At 35.1% G+C, this 20,626-nt stretch overlaps 2 protein-coding genes across 4 annotated transcripts in view; one reads left to right on the top strand and one right to left on the bottom strand.

Annotated features, from left to right (window-relative positions):
- The window catches only part of CSMD3 (CUB and Sushi multiple domains 3), a 1,193,315-nt gene that overhangs the window by 228,619 nt on the left and 944,070 nt on the right, over nt 1–20,626 (bottom strand). For all 3 annotated transcript variants that reach the window (XM_024129404.1, XM_024129405.1, XM_028500327.1), the window contains one exon: nt 8,267–8,383. In XM_024129404.1, the coding sequence (XP_023985172.1) occupies nt 8,267–8,383 (117 nt within the window). The remainder of the gene's footprint in view (nt 1–8,266; nt 8,384–20,626) is intronic.
- Nucleotides 12,601–12,986, top strand: LOC102993873 (small ubiquitin-related modifier 2-like). Its single transcript, XM_007109939.2, has 2 exons — nt 12,601–12,753; nt 12,870–12,986. The coding sequence occupies exons 1-2, from the start codon at nt 12,601–12,603 to the stop codon at nt 12,942–12,944; spliced, it is 228 nt and encodes a 75-aa protein (XP_007110001.1). The 3' UTR covers nt 12,945–12,986.

The raw sequence follows: 20,626 nt of genomic DNA, 5'->3' as shown, positions 1-20,626 counted from the left end.
TAGATGGACCTAGAGTCTGTCATACAGAGTTAAGTAAGTCAGAAAGAGAAAAACAAATACCATATGCTAACGCATATATATGGAATCTAAAAAAAAAAAAAAAAAAAAAGTCATGAATCACCTAGGGGCAAGAAGGGAATAAAGACATAGACCTAATAGAGAATGGACTTGAGGACACAGGGAGGGGGAAGGGTAAGCTGGGACCGAGTGAGAGAGTGGCATGGACATATATACACTACCAAATGTAAAACTGATAGCTAGTGGGATGCAGCCACATAGCACAGGGAGATCAGCTTGGTGCTTTTTGACCACCTAGTGGGGTGTGATATAGAGGGTGGGAGGGAGATGCAAGAGTGAGGAGATATGGGGATATATGTATATGTATAGCTGATTCACTTTGTTACAATGCAGAAACTAACACACCACTGTAAATCATTTATACTCCAATAAAGATTTTTTTCAATTAAAAAATAATGCCACAATACAAGGCCTCTTCAAGACAGTCCATGTCCTTTACAGAGTTCTAATCATTATTGATAGTGATCAAGGCACTCATTTCACTTCTCACCATATTGCTGAACTCTGGAACAAGGTAGTCCATGAATTTTCATCTCCTTTAGTAAATGGATGCAGTCATCACAAAGTGCCATTGTGGCTTTCAACAAGTTCAAATATGGCACATTTCACTCAGCCAGACACTAACAGTGAATTTTGATGAAGGCGATCATCTCTGATCTTTAACTGCTAACAAGTTTCAAGCTCTCCTCCTTCCCCCAGTTTCCCTTTTGCCTGATATCTGGGGCAAGCTGACAAGAAAGCCTGTGTGCATTCTCCTTTACAACCTTTGGGAAGTTCAAACCTCATAAGCCCTGACCATCATGTGGGGGCTTTCACCCCAACACCACCCCTATAAAACCCAAAGCCAGTCAGCTTTCTTTGCTCCCTTAAGCAATTTTGGATCTGCTTGGAGCCAGTCTTGGTTACTGCCCTGTTATTCTCAGAAAACCTCATTATATGAGTAATACATCCTTTTGTACCCTCTTGGTCTTGTGTGATATCATGAATCTTGACATCTGAACCAAATCTGAATGGGGGATCCTGTTCTATATGGTGACCAAACATGGCTTCAACTCTAATTATAGAAATAGTAACCAAATAATTAAATAATATGATTATAAATACATATGATAATTACATTATCATCTCAATTTGTCACTAAAATATGGGGAAAATTAATGACAATAAATTACTGAATTAAGTATAAAGACAGGTAACAAAAATATAAACTATGTAAACAATGCTGAATAAAATAGGTCATTTGAAAACACCTAAATATAAGATCAGAAGGCAAATGGTCAACAACAAGGGATTAATCTCCAAAATATACAAACATCTCATGCAGGTCTATGTCAAAAAACAAACAACCAAATCAAAGAATGGGCATAACATCTAAAAGGACATTTCTCCAAAAAAGACATACAGATGGCCAAAGAGCACACGAAAAGATGCTCAACACCACTAATTATTAGAGAAATGCAAATCAGAACTACAATGAGGTATCATCTCACACCGGTCAGAATGGCCATCATCAAAAAAATCTGCAAACAGTAAATGCTGGAGAAGGTGTGGAGAAAAGGGAGCCCTTCTACACTGTTGGTGGGAAAGTAAATTGGTACAGCCACTATGGAGAACAGTATGGACGTTCCTTAAAGATCTAAAAATAGAACTATCATATGATCCAGCAATCCCACTCCTGGGCATATATCTGGAGAAAACCATAATTCAAAAAGATACATGCACCCTAATGTTCATTACAGCACTATTTACAATAGCCAGGACACGGAAGCAACCTAAATGTCCATCGACAGAGGAATGTATAAAGATTTGGTACATATATAAAACAGAATATTACTCAGCCATGAAAAAAGAATGAAATAGTGCCATTTGCAGCAACATGGATGGACCTAGAGATTATCATTCTAAGTGAAGTAAGTCAAACAGAGAAAGACAAATATCATATGATATCACTCATATGTGGAATCTAATTTTAAAAATGATATAAATGAATTTATTTACAAAACAGAAACAGACTCACAGATTTTGAAAACAAAGTTATGGTTACCAAAGGGGAAACGTGGGGGAGGGAAAAATTAGGAGCTTGGGATTAACATATGCACACTACTCATATAAAATAGATAGCCAACAAGGACCTACTGTATAGCACAGGGAACTCTACTCAATATTTTGTAATAACCTATATGGGAAAAGAATCTGAAAAAGAATGAATATATATATGTATAACTGAATCACTTTGCTGTACACCTGAAACTATCACAACATTGTAAATCAACTATATGCCAATAAAAGTTTAAAAAAAGGCAAATGGTCAAATATATGCCTGAGTTTTAAAGGAGAATATACACAGAGCAAAAGAACGGCTATCAGTTTTAACATAAAAGATGAGACTAGTCAGTTAACCTTCCATATGCAGGTCATAACTATATTGGTGCACCTTAAAAAGTCCATATATACACACATATATACATTTATATATAGTGTGTGTGTATCTTAGTTTCAATCCATTTTGCTTTTTCCTCCTAAATTCTAAGGCAACCTAAATTTTTAAAGACTACTTTTCAGAGAATAACAGTTTACACAGAAATGTGAAAGATATATTGTAAAAATAAATTGCATTTTACAATCATTATGTGATTTCTTAAGTCTATAAGATGGAAAGGAAGTACTAAATTTAATGACTATAATAAGAATTAATGAGATATTTGTTAACAGATCATGATCAGTTTTAATATAATATTACAATAAAGTTTGAAATTAATTAAAAAACAACTATAACCCTATATTGTAGGCAATGTCACAGGGAAAGATGTTTCTAGATTGACTGGAGGAAAAATACTACAGTGGGAGATAGGATAGAAAATGGTTGTGAATAAGAAACAAATATAAAATATGTGGAATTGGGAGAAAAGTTTAAGATGATGACAGCTAATTTAAAGATAAAACGAAACAAAAATCCTCTCCCACAGCAATACACAAAAGGTTTTAGTAACTCTATGTCCCTTGTACAGAGTAGACTAGACTGACAATAACTCTGTGATTTAGGGATTTATGACTTTGAAACCTATTCAACCAAGAGTCTACACCAAGAACAAAAGATGTGAGAGAGGGCATCTTAACTGGGAAATCTAAGAAGGAAAACCTGAAGTGCTTTTCATGCACACTTCCAAGATCCCACTGTGAAAGCTAATCTTGGGAAAGAGTAAGCTTTGTATCTTAGCAAATATGCATTCAGAATGGGTCGTTTAGGAGGTGAGACTATCTGGAAGGCTAAACACAGAGTTAAGTCACCACAGACTATCCTTGGATTTCCTCAAGGTGATTTACATGTTGGAATTCTCCAAGAAATCTGAATGTTAGTTTACTTTCTACACAGTTAATTTTTGATACACAGTTTATGGAGTAATTTATGTTAGGATTTTCTACATAAAACTGTGGCAATATAGTTTATTCTCTGTAGTGTGTTGAACAGTGTCCCCCCAATATTCATGTCCACCCAGAGGCTCAGAATGTCATTGTATTTGGAAACAGGATCTCTGCAGATGCTATTAAGATTAAGATGAGATCACGGATTAGGGTGGGCCCTAAATCCTATACTGGCGTCTCTATAAGAGGACAGAGATACATATAAAAACAAAGGAGACCCACAAACAGGGAAAAAGGTCTTGTAAATACAGAGCCTGAGATCAGAGTGATGCAGCTACAAACCACAGAACTTCAAGGATTGCTGGGAGCCAGGAATCTGGCTAGGAAACTAGGAAGAAGCAAAGAAGGACTCTTCCCTAGGGTCTGCAGAGGGAGTGTCATGCTACTGATACCTTGATTTCAGGGGCCTAGCCTCCAGAGCTGTGAGAGAATAAATCTTTGTTGTTTTAAGCCACTAAATTTGTGGTACTTTGTTATGGCAGCCCTAGGACACTAATATATTTCTTTTACAGATATTCCCTGTAATGTAAAGAGCAGGTGATAGAAGGGGAAAAGGGGAGGGAGATCAGAAAGTGATGATAATTTCACAAGGCAATATTCTATGTGGGTACAATACTAATTAGGAATCATTTCTCCTGAATTATAGTTTAAAGAGGACCTCCAGGTTTTTAAAATCCCATCTCCTTACATTGCTTCAAGGATCTTGCTTTACCAATCGGTCCATCTAAAATCTTCAATTTTGCCCCCCCCACTATTGTTCTCTTGAGCTTTAAAATAAAAACTCCATTATCTTCTACCCCAAGAGAAAACAGACAAAAACAAACATTAGCCTCTGACTAGTATGCTACTTTAGCTATCACCCTAACTCTTTCTGTTTTATCTCAGCCAAGATTATTGAAATAGAAGTTCACAACATTTTTCCCAATTTTACTAACCACCCCCTCCCTGCAATATGATTTTGGCCCCTACACTATAGGTATGAATACACAATATTAATAAAAATATTTTCCCTCTAACAATGTCAACAGTTTTCTTATATTCTAAAGCATCTTACCTATACCAAATTCAAAATAATAAAATTGTCTGCCATGTTTTTGGCACTTAAAATTAATGTATGAAGAACTTTAGTAACCAAACCATCAGGGGAAACAACTTATAATTTAAAATTGAAAGATGAAAGAAAATTAAAACTTATTTTATTAATAGATAAAGCAGGGCATTTTTTGTTTTTGGCCAAGCCGTGTGGCATGTGGGATCTTAGTTCCCCACCCAGGGATCAAACCCGTGCCCCTTGCAGTGGAAGTGCGAAGTCTTAACCACTGGACTGCCAGGGAAGTCCCAAGTGGGGTATTTTTAAACCAAAAAAATCCAAGTGAAATAGTTTAACTGTTAGAAGAAAGACAGCAAAATATCAATAACTGATCCATAATTGTTATTTTTCTAAGTATTTAAAAGAACTTGAATCCTTCAGAATGAGTATTACCAAAGTAACCCTAATATCTGAAGTTGAAATGAAATCCAATGATGCTGATGAAAGCGTTATGAATTGATGATTCTCTTATCTAGAAAAACTGAAAGATAGGAATTCACCGACAAAATAGTATTCACTAAATCAACCAGTAGAGTCATGTTATGTGCACATTTAATTGATATGAATTCAAATCTACACTGGGCAAAAATAAATAAAGTAATTTGGTACTAAGTGACCTGTAAGAAGCCAAACTAGCTCATCTGGTATTATCTGAACAAACTGTTATCTTTCTAACACTGGAGGAAAAATGTCCTGTTAGAATTATTGAAATAATATGGCTTACAAAAAACCATGTAGATGATCTTCTATGGTTGATTTAAGGTATTTCATGGGTAGTGTTGATTATATGTGATTTTCTCCTAACCTAATGACTTTAGAACCTTAACCCTTGTAAAAAACTGCAATCCCAATATACGAACTGAGTGTATTGACAGATCTTATGCTAAATGATATTAAAAATTAAATTCTAGAGTGTCAGCATATAAAAGATATGGAAGAAGAAATGATTATAATTTGGGATAAATGACAAGAAAAGGGAAAAAGTGAGAAGTGATATGCTATGAAGTGATACCAAAAAGTCATAAAACATAACTTAAAGTGGCAACAGAGGGAAACTATGGCAAAGAGAGAATGAGAGGAAGAAGAAGCAAAATAGAAATTTGATCTGCAGAGATCCAGTAACTGTTGCTTGATTATCTCACATTAAAGAGGTACAGGTAGGGACAAGAAGAAATCTATGATGATCAGTAGTTTTTAATTCCTCTACTCTGCTCCCGGAAAATTTTAAGTGATCAATAGGTGGTTGGATAGTCACTGGAGATATAAAGCACAAAATATTTGTCTTCATGCTTTAATTATATAATATAAATGTTTTATTTTTAGCCAGGCTACTCTTAAGACCCTAGGGCAATCCAGTAATCCACGTCATTTTATTTCATCTTTTGGGGGCGATGGGAGTGCCTGTGAACATAAAAAAAGTGTGTCTGTATGTGCACTCGTGTGTGTATGACTTACTACATGTTATTATACCACTTACATATTTTTTATTTAATTATAAAATAACCCTAAGAAATAGATATTTACCATCTCTATTTCAGATAAGAAAAGTAAGACTCAGGCAGATGATGTAATTACTCCAATGAAAAAGAGTAAACTGAGTTGTGTTCTGAATCCAGAAATCTGACTCCAAAGCTAGCATTCTTAAACCCAATAGTATGAACTATGTAAGATATCATATATACATATGTATATATTTTTTTCTCATTTACTACTAACAACAGCTCTGCTCCATAGACATAATGATCCCTGCTTAACAAATAAAGAAACTGAGTCTCCAAAACGATTATGTAAGTTGTCCAAAGATATACAGCTAAGGTGTGACAAGCTGAAATTAGAATTTAGTCTGTTTGACTCTATGAGTAGTTTGAAATAAAGAATGATGCAACATTTATAAAAACAAAAAAAGTTTCCTTACTAATAAATCAAAGTGCATTTGATTTTATCCACAGACAATCAAAAAGGACTTGTTTAAAAAAAAATTAGAGTTAAAAACCACCAATTATTAGTTGCATTATTTCATATTAACATAATTAAATTTAACTTATATTAACTCTGCTAAAATAAAGATTCCATTCATTAGGAATCTATGAATTTAATTTTATATTAATCAGTACTTTTTTCTTCTCTTTTTGAACATACATGCATACATGCATAGGGCACTGTAAAATACCTCCAGGTGACCAAATGTTTGTTTCAGAAAAGGAAATGCCTGGTTTTCTTCCTTTTCATTCTTTTGATTGCATGACATCCCAAGAATAGAGTAGAAAAGAACAAATTAATGGTTTCCAAAGAGGACTCAGATAGCCATGCAGTCTTCTGGACTAGCATTGCTAGGATTCTGTCATCAACCATGTAATATTTTTGGCAGCTGGGGCCTATAAACCCCTCTAGCAAGGAAAGGACTCTCTTGGGCACAAAAGGCAATAAAATAAAATAAAATAAATGTGATTAAGTGGATGAAGTTTTTCCTTCTAAACTGTTGTTCTCTTCACAATTAAAGAACTCAACTCTGATTTAACCGATCAATATGCTAAGAAGAAGAAATAGTTTGTAGAAAAGAAATAGACACCTTGCTAATGCTAACATCATCAATTCTATTTTAAGGTTAAAATAAAAGGTTTAGTACTTCTCTTCTGATGACAATGTTCTTTTAAGTAAGTTGAGGATCTTGGACTTGTTTCAGAACAGAGAAAAGGAGGATATATAGAGCATATATAGGTAATATCTCATTATAAGAAATTGGACTGGAAGCATCAGCTTATTTCGTATATCAGCAGAAACATTAAGTCAATATGTGATTCAAAAATCTTGATATGATCAAATCTATGTCCTTCTGCTATAATACTTTGTCATCCTTACTCAGACATTCATTTCACAGCAAATCCTTTATCATGTAACACAATACTGTAAATCTAGATTCTAGAAGTCTAAACTTTCAGCCTCTCTCCAACAGTTTACTGCTCACTAAATTTCCTTTGCCTATCCATCCATAAAGAGAGCTAAACCTGGGTTAGATCCAGCTGGATTTCAGATCCAAAACTTTTAGAAGCCAGGTAAGTGACTTCTAAGACTTGTGATCAGGGAGATGTGAAGGCAGCAAAGGACACATTGTCTTCTCAGTGCCAATGCACAACAGATTGTCAGGTTGACAAGATGAGCTGAAATGTCCTTTGCTGTCTTTTTATATTCCTTGCTGTCCCAGAAACGAGGTGCCTAAAACCAAAATCTTTTCTTTCTGGAAATGTGTTAATAAAGTATAAAACTGATACGATTGTTTTGTACATATTATTGTCATTATTATAACAGTTCTACATTTGATTTTATGCATATTTTGCAGAGGAGACTTTGCTTTATGCTCTGGTAATTTCCCATTTTATGAAATTCCAATATGAAGGCACTTGCAAGGTTACTGGATGTACTTATTTTTAAAAATTAAAAACAATCCTGTTTTCATTTTTATATTGTTGTTCACCTGTGCACTTGACTGTAAATTCAAAATGAGTAAAATAACCTTAAAATTTTATTATTACAAAGCTACTATCTAAAAAAAATTGTAAAGTACATTATGAATAGTAAATATTTTCATTAAAAAACAACTAACATTTTGAATAGCATATAGTGAAAATAAAGCATGTCTGTAATGATACTCTACATGATGAGATGTATCTTACTTACCAAACTCCTTGGGAACTGCTATAGAATAAACACAATTATGTCCCACACTGTAATTTTTTGGATAGTTTGGTGATAGAACAGTGCCTTCTGAACCTGTTGAACGACTTCCACAAGGTGCTGGAAATAAAAAAAATGTTAAAAAAATATTATTTTTAGAAAAACATTTAAAAATTCATACTACGACTATTTTCGTGCTATAAAAATTATGGCTCTGGATTTTAAGGAATATCATTTATTTCCATCTTTTAACAAGGTCCCCACTGTCAAATGTTTTAAAAATCAAAAATTGTGCACATGCAATAGAAAGCTTCTTTTTAAGTATTCAGATTTTCTTCTCAGAAACAAAGTAATATAATAATGTTGCAATGGTGCTGTCTCTAAAGGTAATAATGATGGCCTGCTTTCATTTATGATAAAAGTGTAAAGATAATCATCTCTTTTATAATGATGAGAAATTACACATGCAGTGGGAAATTGTTTTACTCACCACCAGGCTTTGAAACTCTACTCAAAATCAACCTTGATTATGCTACCACCAACTGAGGTACTTCTATACACAGGACAGGGATGGCTGTACAAACACATTCATCTACTCATCTAAGTAAAATATTCTCTCACCAATCTCTATCTGCTTATGGCTTACATTTAAATCTGAAGAGTTGCTGATGGTGCATAGAGAGAGACATTATTGCTACCTCAGCGTCAAATATGCTACGTTCCTAAAAAAGATGCGGGTGAAACCAATGTTTCTGGAAAATTTGCAGGTAGTTGTTCTGTTTTTCACAAGATAGGCGGATGCTTTGGGATTTGTAGTTCTGGAACACAGAGGAAGATCTGGGCTACTAAAGGAGTTATAGGTATCAAAAACAAAAGATGATAGTTGATATTATTTAAATGAATGAGATCTCCCAGAAAAGTATGTAGAATGAGAAAAGATGGCCAAAGAGGAGGTCAGAGAATGCCATGGTAGAATTAGTGAGAGGGTGGCTACTAAGAATTTAGTCTCTTGGGAGCCAATGGGGAGGAAAGTTTCAATTAAAAGAAAGTGTTCAAAACCATCGTGTTGCAAAGTGGTAATAAATGAAAAAGGAATCTGAGGTGGCTTGGCGGTCTAGAGTATTAGGTAGCAGGGAGCTACTTCTCTATGCCTCTGGTCTCCTCCAGGTGGGGTTTTGCCTAGGCTTGCCGGCCTGCTGGCTCAACCCCTTACCCCATGGAGATGGAATGATGGGTTAGCCCAGGATGGAAACTTTACTTCTGGTTGGGAGACATCCTGCCTGTAAAGCAGCTTGCTGGTCTCCTCCACAGCCTATTTAAGGGTGAATCTGTTGAGGGGGTGGCCATGGTCATTGGGAGAGACCTGCAGCTGCATAGGAAGCCCATTATTACTGCTCCTCAGCTTTATCAATATTAACGCTGATGGTCTGCCTTCCTTCAGCTTATCACTTAATTCGCCTCGAATTTGTGTAGGGAGGAGTCCTTTCAAACACCAGAAAGGAACTTTTTGGTATTATTGATACAGTAGTTTTAACCAGAGCCACTTTCTGCAAATTACAGCCAGCAAACCAAATCCAGCCTGTACCAAAGGAAGTTTTCACATTTTTGAAGAGTTTAAAACAAACAAAAAAAACAAATCAGAATACATCACAGAGACATATGTGGTCAGCAAAGCCCAGAATATTATCTGGCTCTGTACAGCAAAAGTTACTAACCGTTGAACTAGAGTAGAGAGGGGTAGCTAGATTGTAGTTGGATGAAGAATAAGTGGTTTATAAAGAGATACAAAAGTAATCAGAATCTTAACCATAAACAGAAGGAGAATGTAGGGAGTAGTTGGGGGAAGATGAAAAGCTGAATGAGTTTTTCTTATTGTTGTTTTGTTTAACAGGGAGGACAGAGTCATTAAAGAGGGAAAATCTGGAGCACTGACTTAGAAGCTTGGGAAAGATCAAAAACTACACTGGAGTGATTAAGTTTAGAAAGCATTAATGACAGTCCTCTGTGACTTGAGAAAAAGAGCTGAGGAAGACTGAAAATACATAGGTTTAGGTTTTATGCTGGGAATTTATCAGGCTGGAGTTAATGCCTGATTTTCCTTTTAAAGAGAGCTGAATGCAGTGGTGTGTTAGGTTGCTTGAGAAGAGTCATGACAGTTTGAAAAGTTCAAAACTTTTGATGGATTTCTGGCCAAAGTTTAAAGATACAACAATATATTTAAAACCCACACATACAAAGCAAACAGTAAGTTGTACTGAGTTGGGTGGCTAATGAATGTTCTACCTTTTTTCCCTTTTAATGTTCTATAAAATGGTAATAGTTAGAATTAAACATAGTAAAATTAGAACTCCCTAGAACAACAAGTTGACAGTGATGATAATAACCAAAGAAGCACTGCTCTCATCGCTCATTATTGTTTGAGATTAGTCAGGTGTATTCTTATTTCAGCACTGATAACTTTATTCAACTGATGATAGTACTGATGAGAGAATCACTCAAGAATAAGCAGCATGTTTTATGTTAATTTTCTTTCTGATTTTAAGGTGCTCCAAAATGACAATACTTTGAACGTACGTAACAAAAGCTCTTATTTTTATATTTTGAAAGAATGAATAGAAATGAGAGCTTCTAACTCAAGTTCAGCTTTGTGACTTAGTCACGAACATTCTGCCATTCTACATTACTATGCATCTGATAGCTTCAATATGTTTTGAATATTTTATTTTGCATAATGGACTTTTGGGACACCTCTTGTTAAAAATCTCATTTATAAATATGAAAAAATATGAAGTTTTTAAACCACTAATGAATATATACAAGGTTGCAGTATAATCACAGCTCTTGATGGTAACTAATATTATGTTAGTTTTTGTTATTTGTACTGGTAGCAATAATTTTACATTTTTTCTGGTCACTGCTTACAGCATGGCCTAATTTATAGTCAATTATGTTGAATATTGTGGTGACTGACAATATTTTTTTTTTTTTTTTTTTGTGGTATGCGGGCCTCCCTCTGCTGCGGCCTCTCCCGTTGCGGAGCACAGGCTCCGGACGCGCAGGCTCAGCGGCCATGGCTCACGGGCCCAGCCGCTCCGCGGCATGTGGGATCTTCCCGGACCGGGGCACGAACCCGTGTCCCCTGCATCGGCAGGTGGACTCTCAACCCCTGCGCCACCAGGGAATCCCCATATGACTACTCTTAAATCTCTATTTTAATAGCATTTTTGTAGAACACATGTATTATGAGAAGAAATGGTTCTGTGATTAAGCAAGTTTAGGAAATACATGGGTAAAATAAATAGGGTTCTATGCTATGAGACTTAACTGAGACTGAGTAAGGTTTGGGGAATGTCATGTTTGTTCTTACAAACTTATTTGATTATGGAGGCTTTCTTTCATCTCACAGGCCCAATGTTCCTCAGAACATACTTTTCGAAATGCCAAACTGCTAATTCTAAAATGTGCTATCGATTTTTAACAAGAGGTGTCCCAAAAGTCCATTATGCAAAATAATTCTAACATTTATATTGTTTGCTGTAATTATGATTTCACAGCACTAAAGAATTGTGTTTTATGTATACATATAAAACCTAAGTATTTTAAACACTTAGAATGTCAAACTTAGCCTATCATAAAATGCCATTATTCTTTTTTGTAACAATTTTTTATTGAGGTATAGTGAATTTACAGTGTTGTGTTAGTTTCAGATGTAGACAAAGTGATTCATACACACACACACACACACACACACACACACACACACACACACACACATATATACATTTTCTTTTTCAGGCAAAATGCCCTTATTCTTGACACTTTTTCCCTGACTCTTAGAGTTCAATGTATCACTGGTTCGTTGCTCATACTCTCCTGTAGCTTTTCAGCCTCTCTCTCTCCTCCGCCTCTGTAACTGCTGCAAACCAGACTCCCAACAGCTTCCATATGGGCTCTTTCAACAGACTTCCAGTTCCACTCATCCCCATGAGTTCTTACCACGGCTAGTGATTTTTCTAACACATAATAAGTCTTATGATGTTTCTTTTCTCTTCCTAGAACAGTTCTGATACACAGTATATTCTCCATAAAGGTCTGTTGGATGATTAAATGAACTATGCTTGCCAAGACCATGAGACTATAAAATGGTGTTCCACAGTCAGCACATAATAGAAACATTTCACTTGGTTGAAATTACCCCATAAATTGACTTGAATCCAAGACAATCAAGATACACCCTCTCCTGCTTCTGCCATTCCTGGTGCTGCTTGTGTGCTCATTCCATGCGGACCTGGTACCTCTTTTGTGAAGTGGCAGCTGAAGAGACTCTGGCGCTTGCCATGGCCAATGAAAAGCCCAAGGAAGGAGTCAAGACTGAGAACAACGATCATATTAATTTGAAGGTGGAGGGGCAGGGGGGTTCTGTGGTGCAGTTGAAGAGTAAGAGGCATATGCCACTTAGTAAACTAATGAAAGCCTACTGTGAACACAGGGTTTGTCAATGAGGCAGATCAGACTCTGATTTGATGGGCACCCGATCAGTGAAACAGACACATCTGCAGAGGTGCCCAAGGTTGTTTTATATTCAAAATTACCAGTTTTTAGAAAGAATTTTTCATGGTTGGAAATGGAGGATGAAGATACAATTGATGTGTTCTGGCAGCAGACAGGAGGTGTCTACTAAAAAGTGAACCTGCTACTTTACTCCAGAATTCTGTTCCTCCAGACCAAGAAGACATTCTCCAGACCAAGAAAACCACAATTAGGTTCCACCACATCCTGACCACTACAGTATAGTTTTCTCTACTCTTTCATTTTCCCCACCCCCATTCCTTTATTGTACCTCAAGTAACTGATATATGTGTACAAGCATATTGCATTTTTTAAATTAAATGGCCAATGGTATGTTTTGATCGACATCATATGGAGTTGGGATGGAGAAAAATACTGGTTCTGTGAAAATACCCCCTTTTCTCCATTAGTGGCATGCTCATTCAGTTCTTATCTTTATATTCCAGTAAGTTATTTTGCTCTCACTGTTTTTTTTTTTTAAAAGAACAACATAAAAATCCTTGCATACCTTGCCTGATTGGAGAATTTTAATGTTTTTCACTTATTTGTCTTTAAGTAGGGATAAATTACTCTAAAATAAATAAATCCTAGATAGTTTTCCCTTCAAGTCAAGCATCTTGCTGTTTAAATAAACTTCCTGTTTAAAATGGAAAAAAAAAAAGATATACCCTCCCAATAAATCCATGTAAGCCTATTTTTTTTTCTTTCTGGGATTGAAATTTTTGCTGTTTCTCTGATTACCAGGAATCACTGTTGCTTTATATTTAGAGGCACTATTATGTGTAAGATATGTATCTTTAAACATTAGAAATAGATTTAATCATAAGATTTTTACAATCTGAGAGCCAGTCACATGGACACTGAGTTCCACTGAGGGGATGGCAAACTCATACCTACCATGTCACAGTAGCAAATCCTTGCTAACATTTTATCAGTCTGTAGCATACCCTCATTGAGGGAGCAAAATCACCCACACAGTTTAATTTTGTATTATTTTCCTTGTCCTCTCTTTGCCTGTTTGTTTTTTAAAAAATCCTCTTTTGGATGAATTTGTATGGTTTGATTTGTAGAAGTAAAATATGCCCATGCTGGAACTATACTGTGTATACTTGTGTTACTCCTGAACTATGATGTGGTGATACAACAGACAGATGTGGTTATCTCTAGGAAAATCAGTGGATGAGACTGAAATTAAATGTTAAGGCTGCTAGTGCAATAAAAAGGACTTCCCACCTATGGTTTGATCATGTGTGTGGGATGGAGGAAGAGGACTGAAGAAGAAGAACTGAGGTACCTTCCCACTGAAGGTAGGAAGAACAGAAGAATCTCAAATCACTTACATGGAAGAGGTACTTCTTAAATGTCCAGAGACTTTATATTATATACACTGCAGCCTTTAGCTACTCACAACTTCAAATCTCTCTTTTCACTTGTGTAATGTATAATTTATTATCAAATATACTCTATAATGAAAATCATTATATAATGTATACATTTTTCTCTGAAAACAAGTTAGGTACTTTCAAAAGTGATGAATTCTTGCAGGTCACAAAAGAGCAATATGGTATATTAAATAGATAATTTACTAGATGTCGCCTGTGACTCCTTCAGGTTGAAAGAACTGCCGTACTTTACAAAAGTGCTGGTCCACTCCTAGTAAATTACCTATGCTCTGATATAGGCCAACTGAATATCACAAATCATAAATCCTGGTATACAATGTGTCGGAAAGCTGTATCTCTCATGGAGTCTTTTTTTTTTAAGAGAAGGACTTTCATAACCCTCTGTGATATGAATTTATAATGCAGACAGCTGTTATTCTCAGTATTGACTTTAAGATTAAAATTACTATTGCTTTTTTCTCTCCTTTGTTCAAAACCTTCATTTTAGCAAAAATACCTAACTATTCAGCCATTCATTTAATGTGCCCCTTCATGTTTCCTATATAAGTAAACAAACTTCATTTTGTATATCTGCCTTAGATAATAAACCTCCCATAAGGCTATTTTATCATAATGGTAATAAATATTACTTTAAATTATAAAGTATTACTCTAAGTCACATTTATTTTACTCTTCATTTTCCTCTGCACTACCTTTGACACATTCAAATTATGTATCTGGGAAACTAAGGATAATATTGCTAAGGATAATAAAAAATATTGCTAAGGATAATAAGCAACAATAATATTGCTAAAAATAATAATAAAAATATTGCTAAGGATAATAAAAATATTGCTAAGGATAATAATAAAAATATTGCTAAGGATAATAATAATAATAATAATAAATAGAGTTTTCTATTGTGTCATCTGTTCACTGAAAAGAAAAAGAGCAAAAATCAATCTTCATAACTTGTAAATTAATTTTGTGTTCTACTTCCACACTCCTGTTTAACACTAAAAAAAAAATCCATCTTAACGTTATAATCAGTGGTTTATAAACCATTTTAATGACTCAGTAAGTCAACTTAGACAAATATGAGCTTCTATATCTTGTCACCTCACCTCACTAATTGCTTAGATTCATTCATCTGCCTTTGCTGGCTAGGAAAACATTCCCTTCACTCTTCAGTGCGCTATGAGCTGTGTTCTCCATCATAGAGTATGTTCTTAGAAACAGAAGAGTTCATTCTGTGACAAAGGTCTGTGAATAGATATGTTCCTTTGATAGATCTCCCATGTTACCATATACAAATTCTACTAAAACTAATGGTCTCATGGGTGTTGGTAGTTCATCTATGATACCTACGTCACTAATTTTTAACCTCATTTTCAAGATTGAGATAAAATTTACATACCATAAAATTCACCCTTTTGAAGTGTACAATTGAGTATCTTTTTAGCATATTCACAAAGTTGTGTAACCAACTCCACTATCTAATTTGAGAATATTTTTGTCACCCCAAAAGAATTCCTATACTAATTAGCAGTCACTCCCCATTTGCTCCACTCCCAAGACCTTAAAAATCACTAATCAATGATTTGTAGGAAACTGTGTATGGGAAGGCAAGTTCTTAAAATGATTTTAATCAAATTATTAGTGCATTTTTAAAACTACAATCCCTTTTCATTGCTTACTTTATTTCTCTCTGTCATTGATTGTTAGTGATAGCAGTCTTTTATTATTAAAAAATTACTTAAGACAGCTAACATATTAGTATAAAGTAAGTTTAGAGAGAAAAAAAGAAACCTGTAACAATTTTGTAACTCCTACCTGATCTTCTCACAAATGCTGCTTTCCCAGGAAAGTTTCTTCCCTGTCCCCGGACTAGCTCAGAAGCCCCCATCATACAGCATTCCATCAATTAGTTTCAGGACATTGATAACAACTTGTAATTATATATATATTTGTATGGCTCTTTGATTAAGGTCTGTTTCTATCTCTTGACCCCATGATCTATTAAGTCAAAGTTTCCATGTCTTTTTTGCACACTGTTAATAACTCTGGAGCCTAGTGTAGTATTTGTGTATATAATGGACTTCTAATAAATATACACCATAAATATTAGAAAGAATAAAATATACATTATATTAATATCTTGCTGTTGACTAAATGCACAGCATGTAAAACTCATAAGAGTTTTCAAACCCTTTGTTTAGGGTAGCACAACAAATACAATATAAAACCCAAAGCTTTGGAATCAGAAAGGTGTAGTTTTGAATTCCAGCTTCACTATTTACTGACTGAGTAGCCTCTCTTACTGAAGAGAAGAAAATTCAAACTGGAACTGAAACAGGAGGTGTCTGTTCCGTCTGGCATACGATGTGGTCTTAGATGAAATGAATTAAGAAACTCTCCCGACCTACTCCAGAATCTCCTGGAGGCGATATAATGAGGCTTTCATAAACACCTTAGGAAGATAAACTAACCTCATCAATCCCAGAAGGAATACAAAACTTAGAGAAAGGGCAGGAGGAACTTTCCTGGTTTTTCTACCAAAACTTTTCCCTTGAGAGAGACAGGGATGCCTTTTAGTGGCCCTACCCAGGGCATTGTTGCCCTCTAGGAGGAGCTCATGGTTTTCATTTTCCTCTCCTCTTAATTTTCCCTAAGGATAAAGAGCAAAGTACTCTATCCCAAAGGAAGAGGAACCTACAACTTCGATTCAGCTGTATTCTCACGGGTTGGGTGGCTTTGCTGTGCCCAACTATTGATGGTCAGTGTGGGTGAGGTCCTCTACTTCTCTGAATTCTTTATCCTTTAGAAGTCAGGGGGAAACAAGAGCTAACAGTACTAGTGAAAGGGAGCAGAAATCCTCTCATCTTCCCCCTTTTCTTATAATTCAGGGGTTTCTTTCCCTTGTTCCATAAATTTGGATAGGGAAAGATATCTATATTTTCATTAGACCCTAACTAATTTTTTATAATTTTAGCATTTCCTTTAATTTCAAATGTAAGCAACAAATTACATTAGCATTAGAAGTAAATGGAACTTTGTTGCCAAATCACACATTTTTAAATGTATATAATTCTTGCAGATACCTCAACATATTGTTTATGCTCATCACTACTAAAAATTATAGTAGGTACTAGAGTCTTGCTGCTGGAACTTCGAATTTAAGGCATTAATTAAGAAGTACATATATTATTACATCAAAAATGTGTTTTTTCAATTATAGACTTTATGTACTTTGATAACTATATTTCAGTATTATTGGTATTTTTTTCATGCCTACATGATTTATTTTACTTTGTGCATTTAAAAAGATGTTTCTAAGGTCCATAGGCTTCATCAGAGTACACACACACCACACACACACACACACACACACACACACACACACACACGAAAGGAACCTCTACTATTCCAATTAGATTCCTCCCAAACCACCTGTCCTTGTGATTTTCTATTTATTCTTTTTCTTAAGGAAGATTGGTTCAGAGACTGTTGCTTAGGCCTAAGAAGATCTGGAAAATATTAGTTGCATTGGAGGACCCTTTCTTTCCTGCTCTTTTGTCTCCTTTCCTAATAGGACTGATAAATTCTTCCCAGCATCAGAAAGGTCCTAAAACTCAGGTTTGGAACTTTGGGAGAAATACCTAGTCTTAGAGTTGACTTATGCTTGAAGTTACTTAGAACCATAGCCTAAATATGGTTCAGATTTACTCACTAACTCTCCCATGTGGCTCAATCTAACTCACTCAATGTGTTTTGGGGTTAGGAACCAACTTCCCTGTTGCTCAGAGAGCTCTATTTTGTCAGCTTTTATGTATATATCTCCCTCAGGAATTTGGAATGAATGGTTCACTGGTTAAAGTATAAGTATAAAATGAAATTTTCTGTTTTTAATAAAGGGAAGGGAAGCAGTAATCTCCCTCTCCCCTCTTTTACAGTGTCTCTTTGAAAACACAGTAGACTAATCTTTTCATTTTACAGTCAAGGCTTCCAGCCGTCTGACCTTTGAAACTATAAACACATACTTCTGAAATTAACTCAGAGTTCTTACAAGGTATACTCACAAGGTATGCAAGAGAAAAGGTACACCAATTTGTCTCTCAAGGAGATAAAAGAAGTGTTATTTGTTCTTTCTTTATTGTATACATTTGTGTGAGATTCTGTCTTGTCTTTATGGTATCTTTCACAGACTGCCTGCAATATGAATTGTATTCCAGATATGCTTATCCAATTAAAAAATTACTTCCTTTATCTTCTAGGTTTTGTGGAATGAAACTTTGTTTGCACTTTTTGTTTCCCCAATAGAAGAAAAGATTTGGCTATCTTTAGATCTTTTGTCCTATTACCTTAATACAATTTGAATCTCACCATGATTTCTAATAGTTACTGTTACACGCTTTGCTTTCTTCATCTGTAAGGAGAGGATTGCTGGGTTGATTCAACTTTCTGTATAATTTTTTTTTCTTATTTTTCTGCAAAAACTGGCAATGCATTAGGAAGGCATATTTGAGGTCTGACTTAAATATAGACTAGATAGTAGTGGAGAAGGGGGGCATCTTAATATGATGAGAGGCCATGTGACTACCCACCTGGAGACATGGTGTAGTGACTGAGATGTCAAAAGCACAGAAAATAAAAATGGTTTAAATATGAGCTCCAAGTCTGTGGTCACAAGAAAATATGCTCTGAATTATAGGCATTGATTTGCAATTGAATTTCTTGTTACATGGGCAACTCTATATATGGTATGCTCCAGAATCCAAACCAGCAGGGATTTATTAATAACAATGTTAATGATTCTCTAAAGGAGCATGCAGGAGGCCAACTGGAATGATAATGTATGTAAGAGTGCCTGAAAACTAGCAGGTGCTCAATAACATCAGCTTCCCTTCCCGTTTCCTTTTGTATACGTTTCCTCCTATCATATGAAAACGAAATGTGCTTTGGTTTTATCCCAATACTATCTTAACTTTTTTTCAACACAGAATGCATTACACTTCTTTGTAGAACATAGTTCTGACAAGTAATTTGTGTATTATGTCTGTGAACAAAATTCCTATGCGTAGCTGATTAAACGCAGATATTTGATGATACTTTAAAATAATTTAACTCTAGGCCTTGTTTCATGAATCTTTCATCTACATGCTTTAGTTATATCACATACTTAAATGAAATCAAATGCTAAATGGCTTCGTATATTAGACTAGATAATCTCTATATGCATTTATAATGGAATGGGGTCTAGACTCGTTTCACATCTCAAAAAAATGTTGTAAACCTCAAGGATATTTGAAATAAGGAATTAGCCCAAGGCAAATTATGCCATTTAAACAGAAGATCTGGAATAAAAGTTCAATTATTTAATTCTTCATAAAAAATAAGATTTAATTAAAAGTAGGTCATATGAGGTTACTAATGAGAGATAATTCTAAAGTTGGAAAGCTATAATCACAAAATGAACTTTTTATTTCTTTGTTTCAAAACTTTCTCTTCAGTTGCTAGGGTAAGAGAGCTCTCCTTTTAAAAGCTTTTATCATTTCACATGCAGTTGGAAGTTGAACAAACAGTGGTGTCAGATGACTCCTGGATGTCTAACTTTAACATAGTTGTGTTCATGCACTTTGATCAGTCGTACAGGTCATTGGAGATTCAGTTAATTTTTTTCCAGAATCCAGGATTTACGTTAACATGAGCAAAACAAAGGTATTAAAAATAATGTTGCAGATTTAAAAGAGAACTGAGTTAATGACTATATCTATTAAGGCATGTGTATTCTGTGCAGAGCTGTATTTCAAATGAAATGCAAAAATCCATTTCAGGTGAACACTTTTATATCAGTTATTGGTAGGAATTTACCTTTTCTTAATTCTCATACCTAGACTAAAGGAAGATTACAGAAATAAGTGGAGAATCCAAAATCTCACACTTATTCCTGGTGCCATGTATTCATTCATGAAGCATTTAAACAACTAGTATGTTGGTTAAGAGCCAGGCACTCTTAGGCTCTAGAGATATAAAAAGATCAATAGAAGGTCATTTGTAGAATTGCCCAGCCTACCTTTAGGGCAGTGATTAAGAGCATGGACTCCTAAACAAGACTGCTAGGCAAGTATGACTCCGAGCAACTACCTGAATCTCTCTTTGTCTTGGTTTCCTCGTGTGTAAAATGAGAATTTTAGTAGTCCCTAATTCTTGGGGTTGTGGTGAGATATAAAACAATATGTATATAAAACTTCAAACTGTGTTCAATACAGATAAGCTATTATCTCCTCCCCATGCACACTTTGCCTATTGAGCTGCTTGAAATTCTACCAACACTCCTGTTTACTCTTTTTTTTTTTTTTTTTTTTTTTTTTCAGTACGCGGGCCTCTCACTCCTGCGGCCTCTCGCGCTGCG

The sequence above is a fragment of the Physeter macrocephalus genome, chromosome 15 (assembly GCF_002837175.3).
Source record: "Physeter macrocephalus isolate SW-GA chromosome 15, ASM283717v5, whole genome shotgun sequence".
Lineage (NCBI taxonomy): Eukaryota > Metazoa > Chordata > Mammalia > Artiodactyla > Physeteridae > Physeter > Physeter macrocephalus.
The sequence above is the reverse complement of the archived record's forward strand: the minus strand, read 5'-3'. Positions and strand labels throughout refer to the sequence as shown.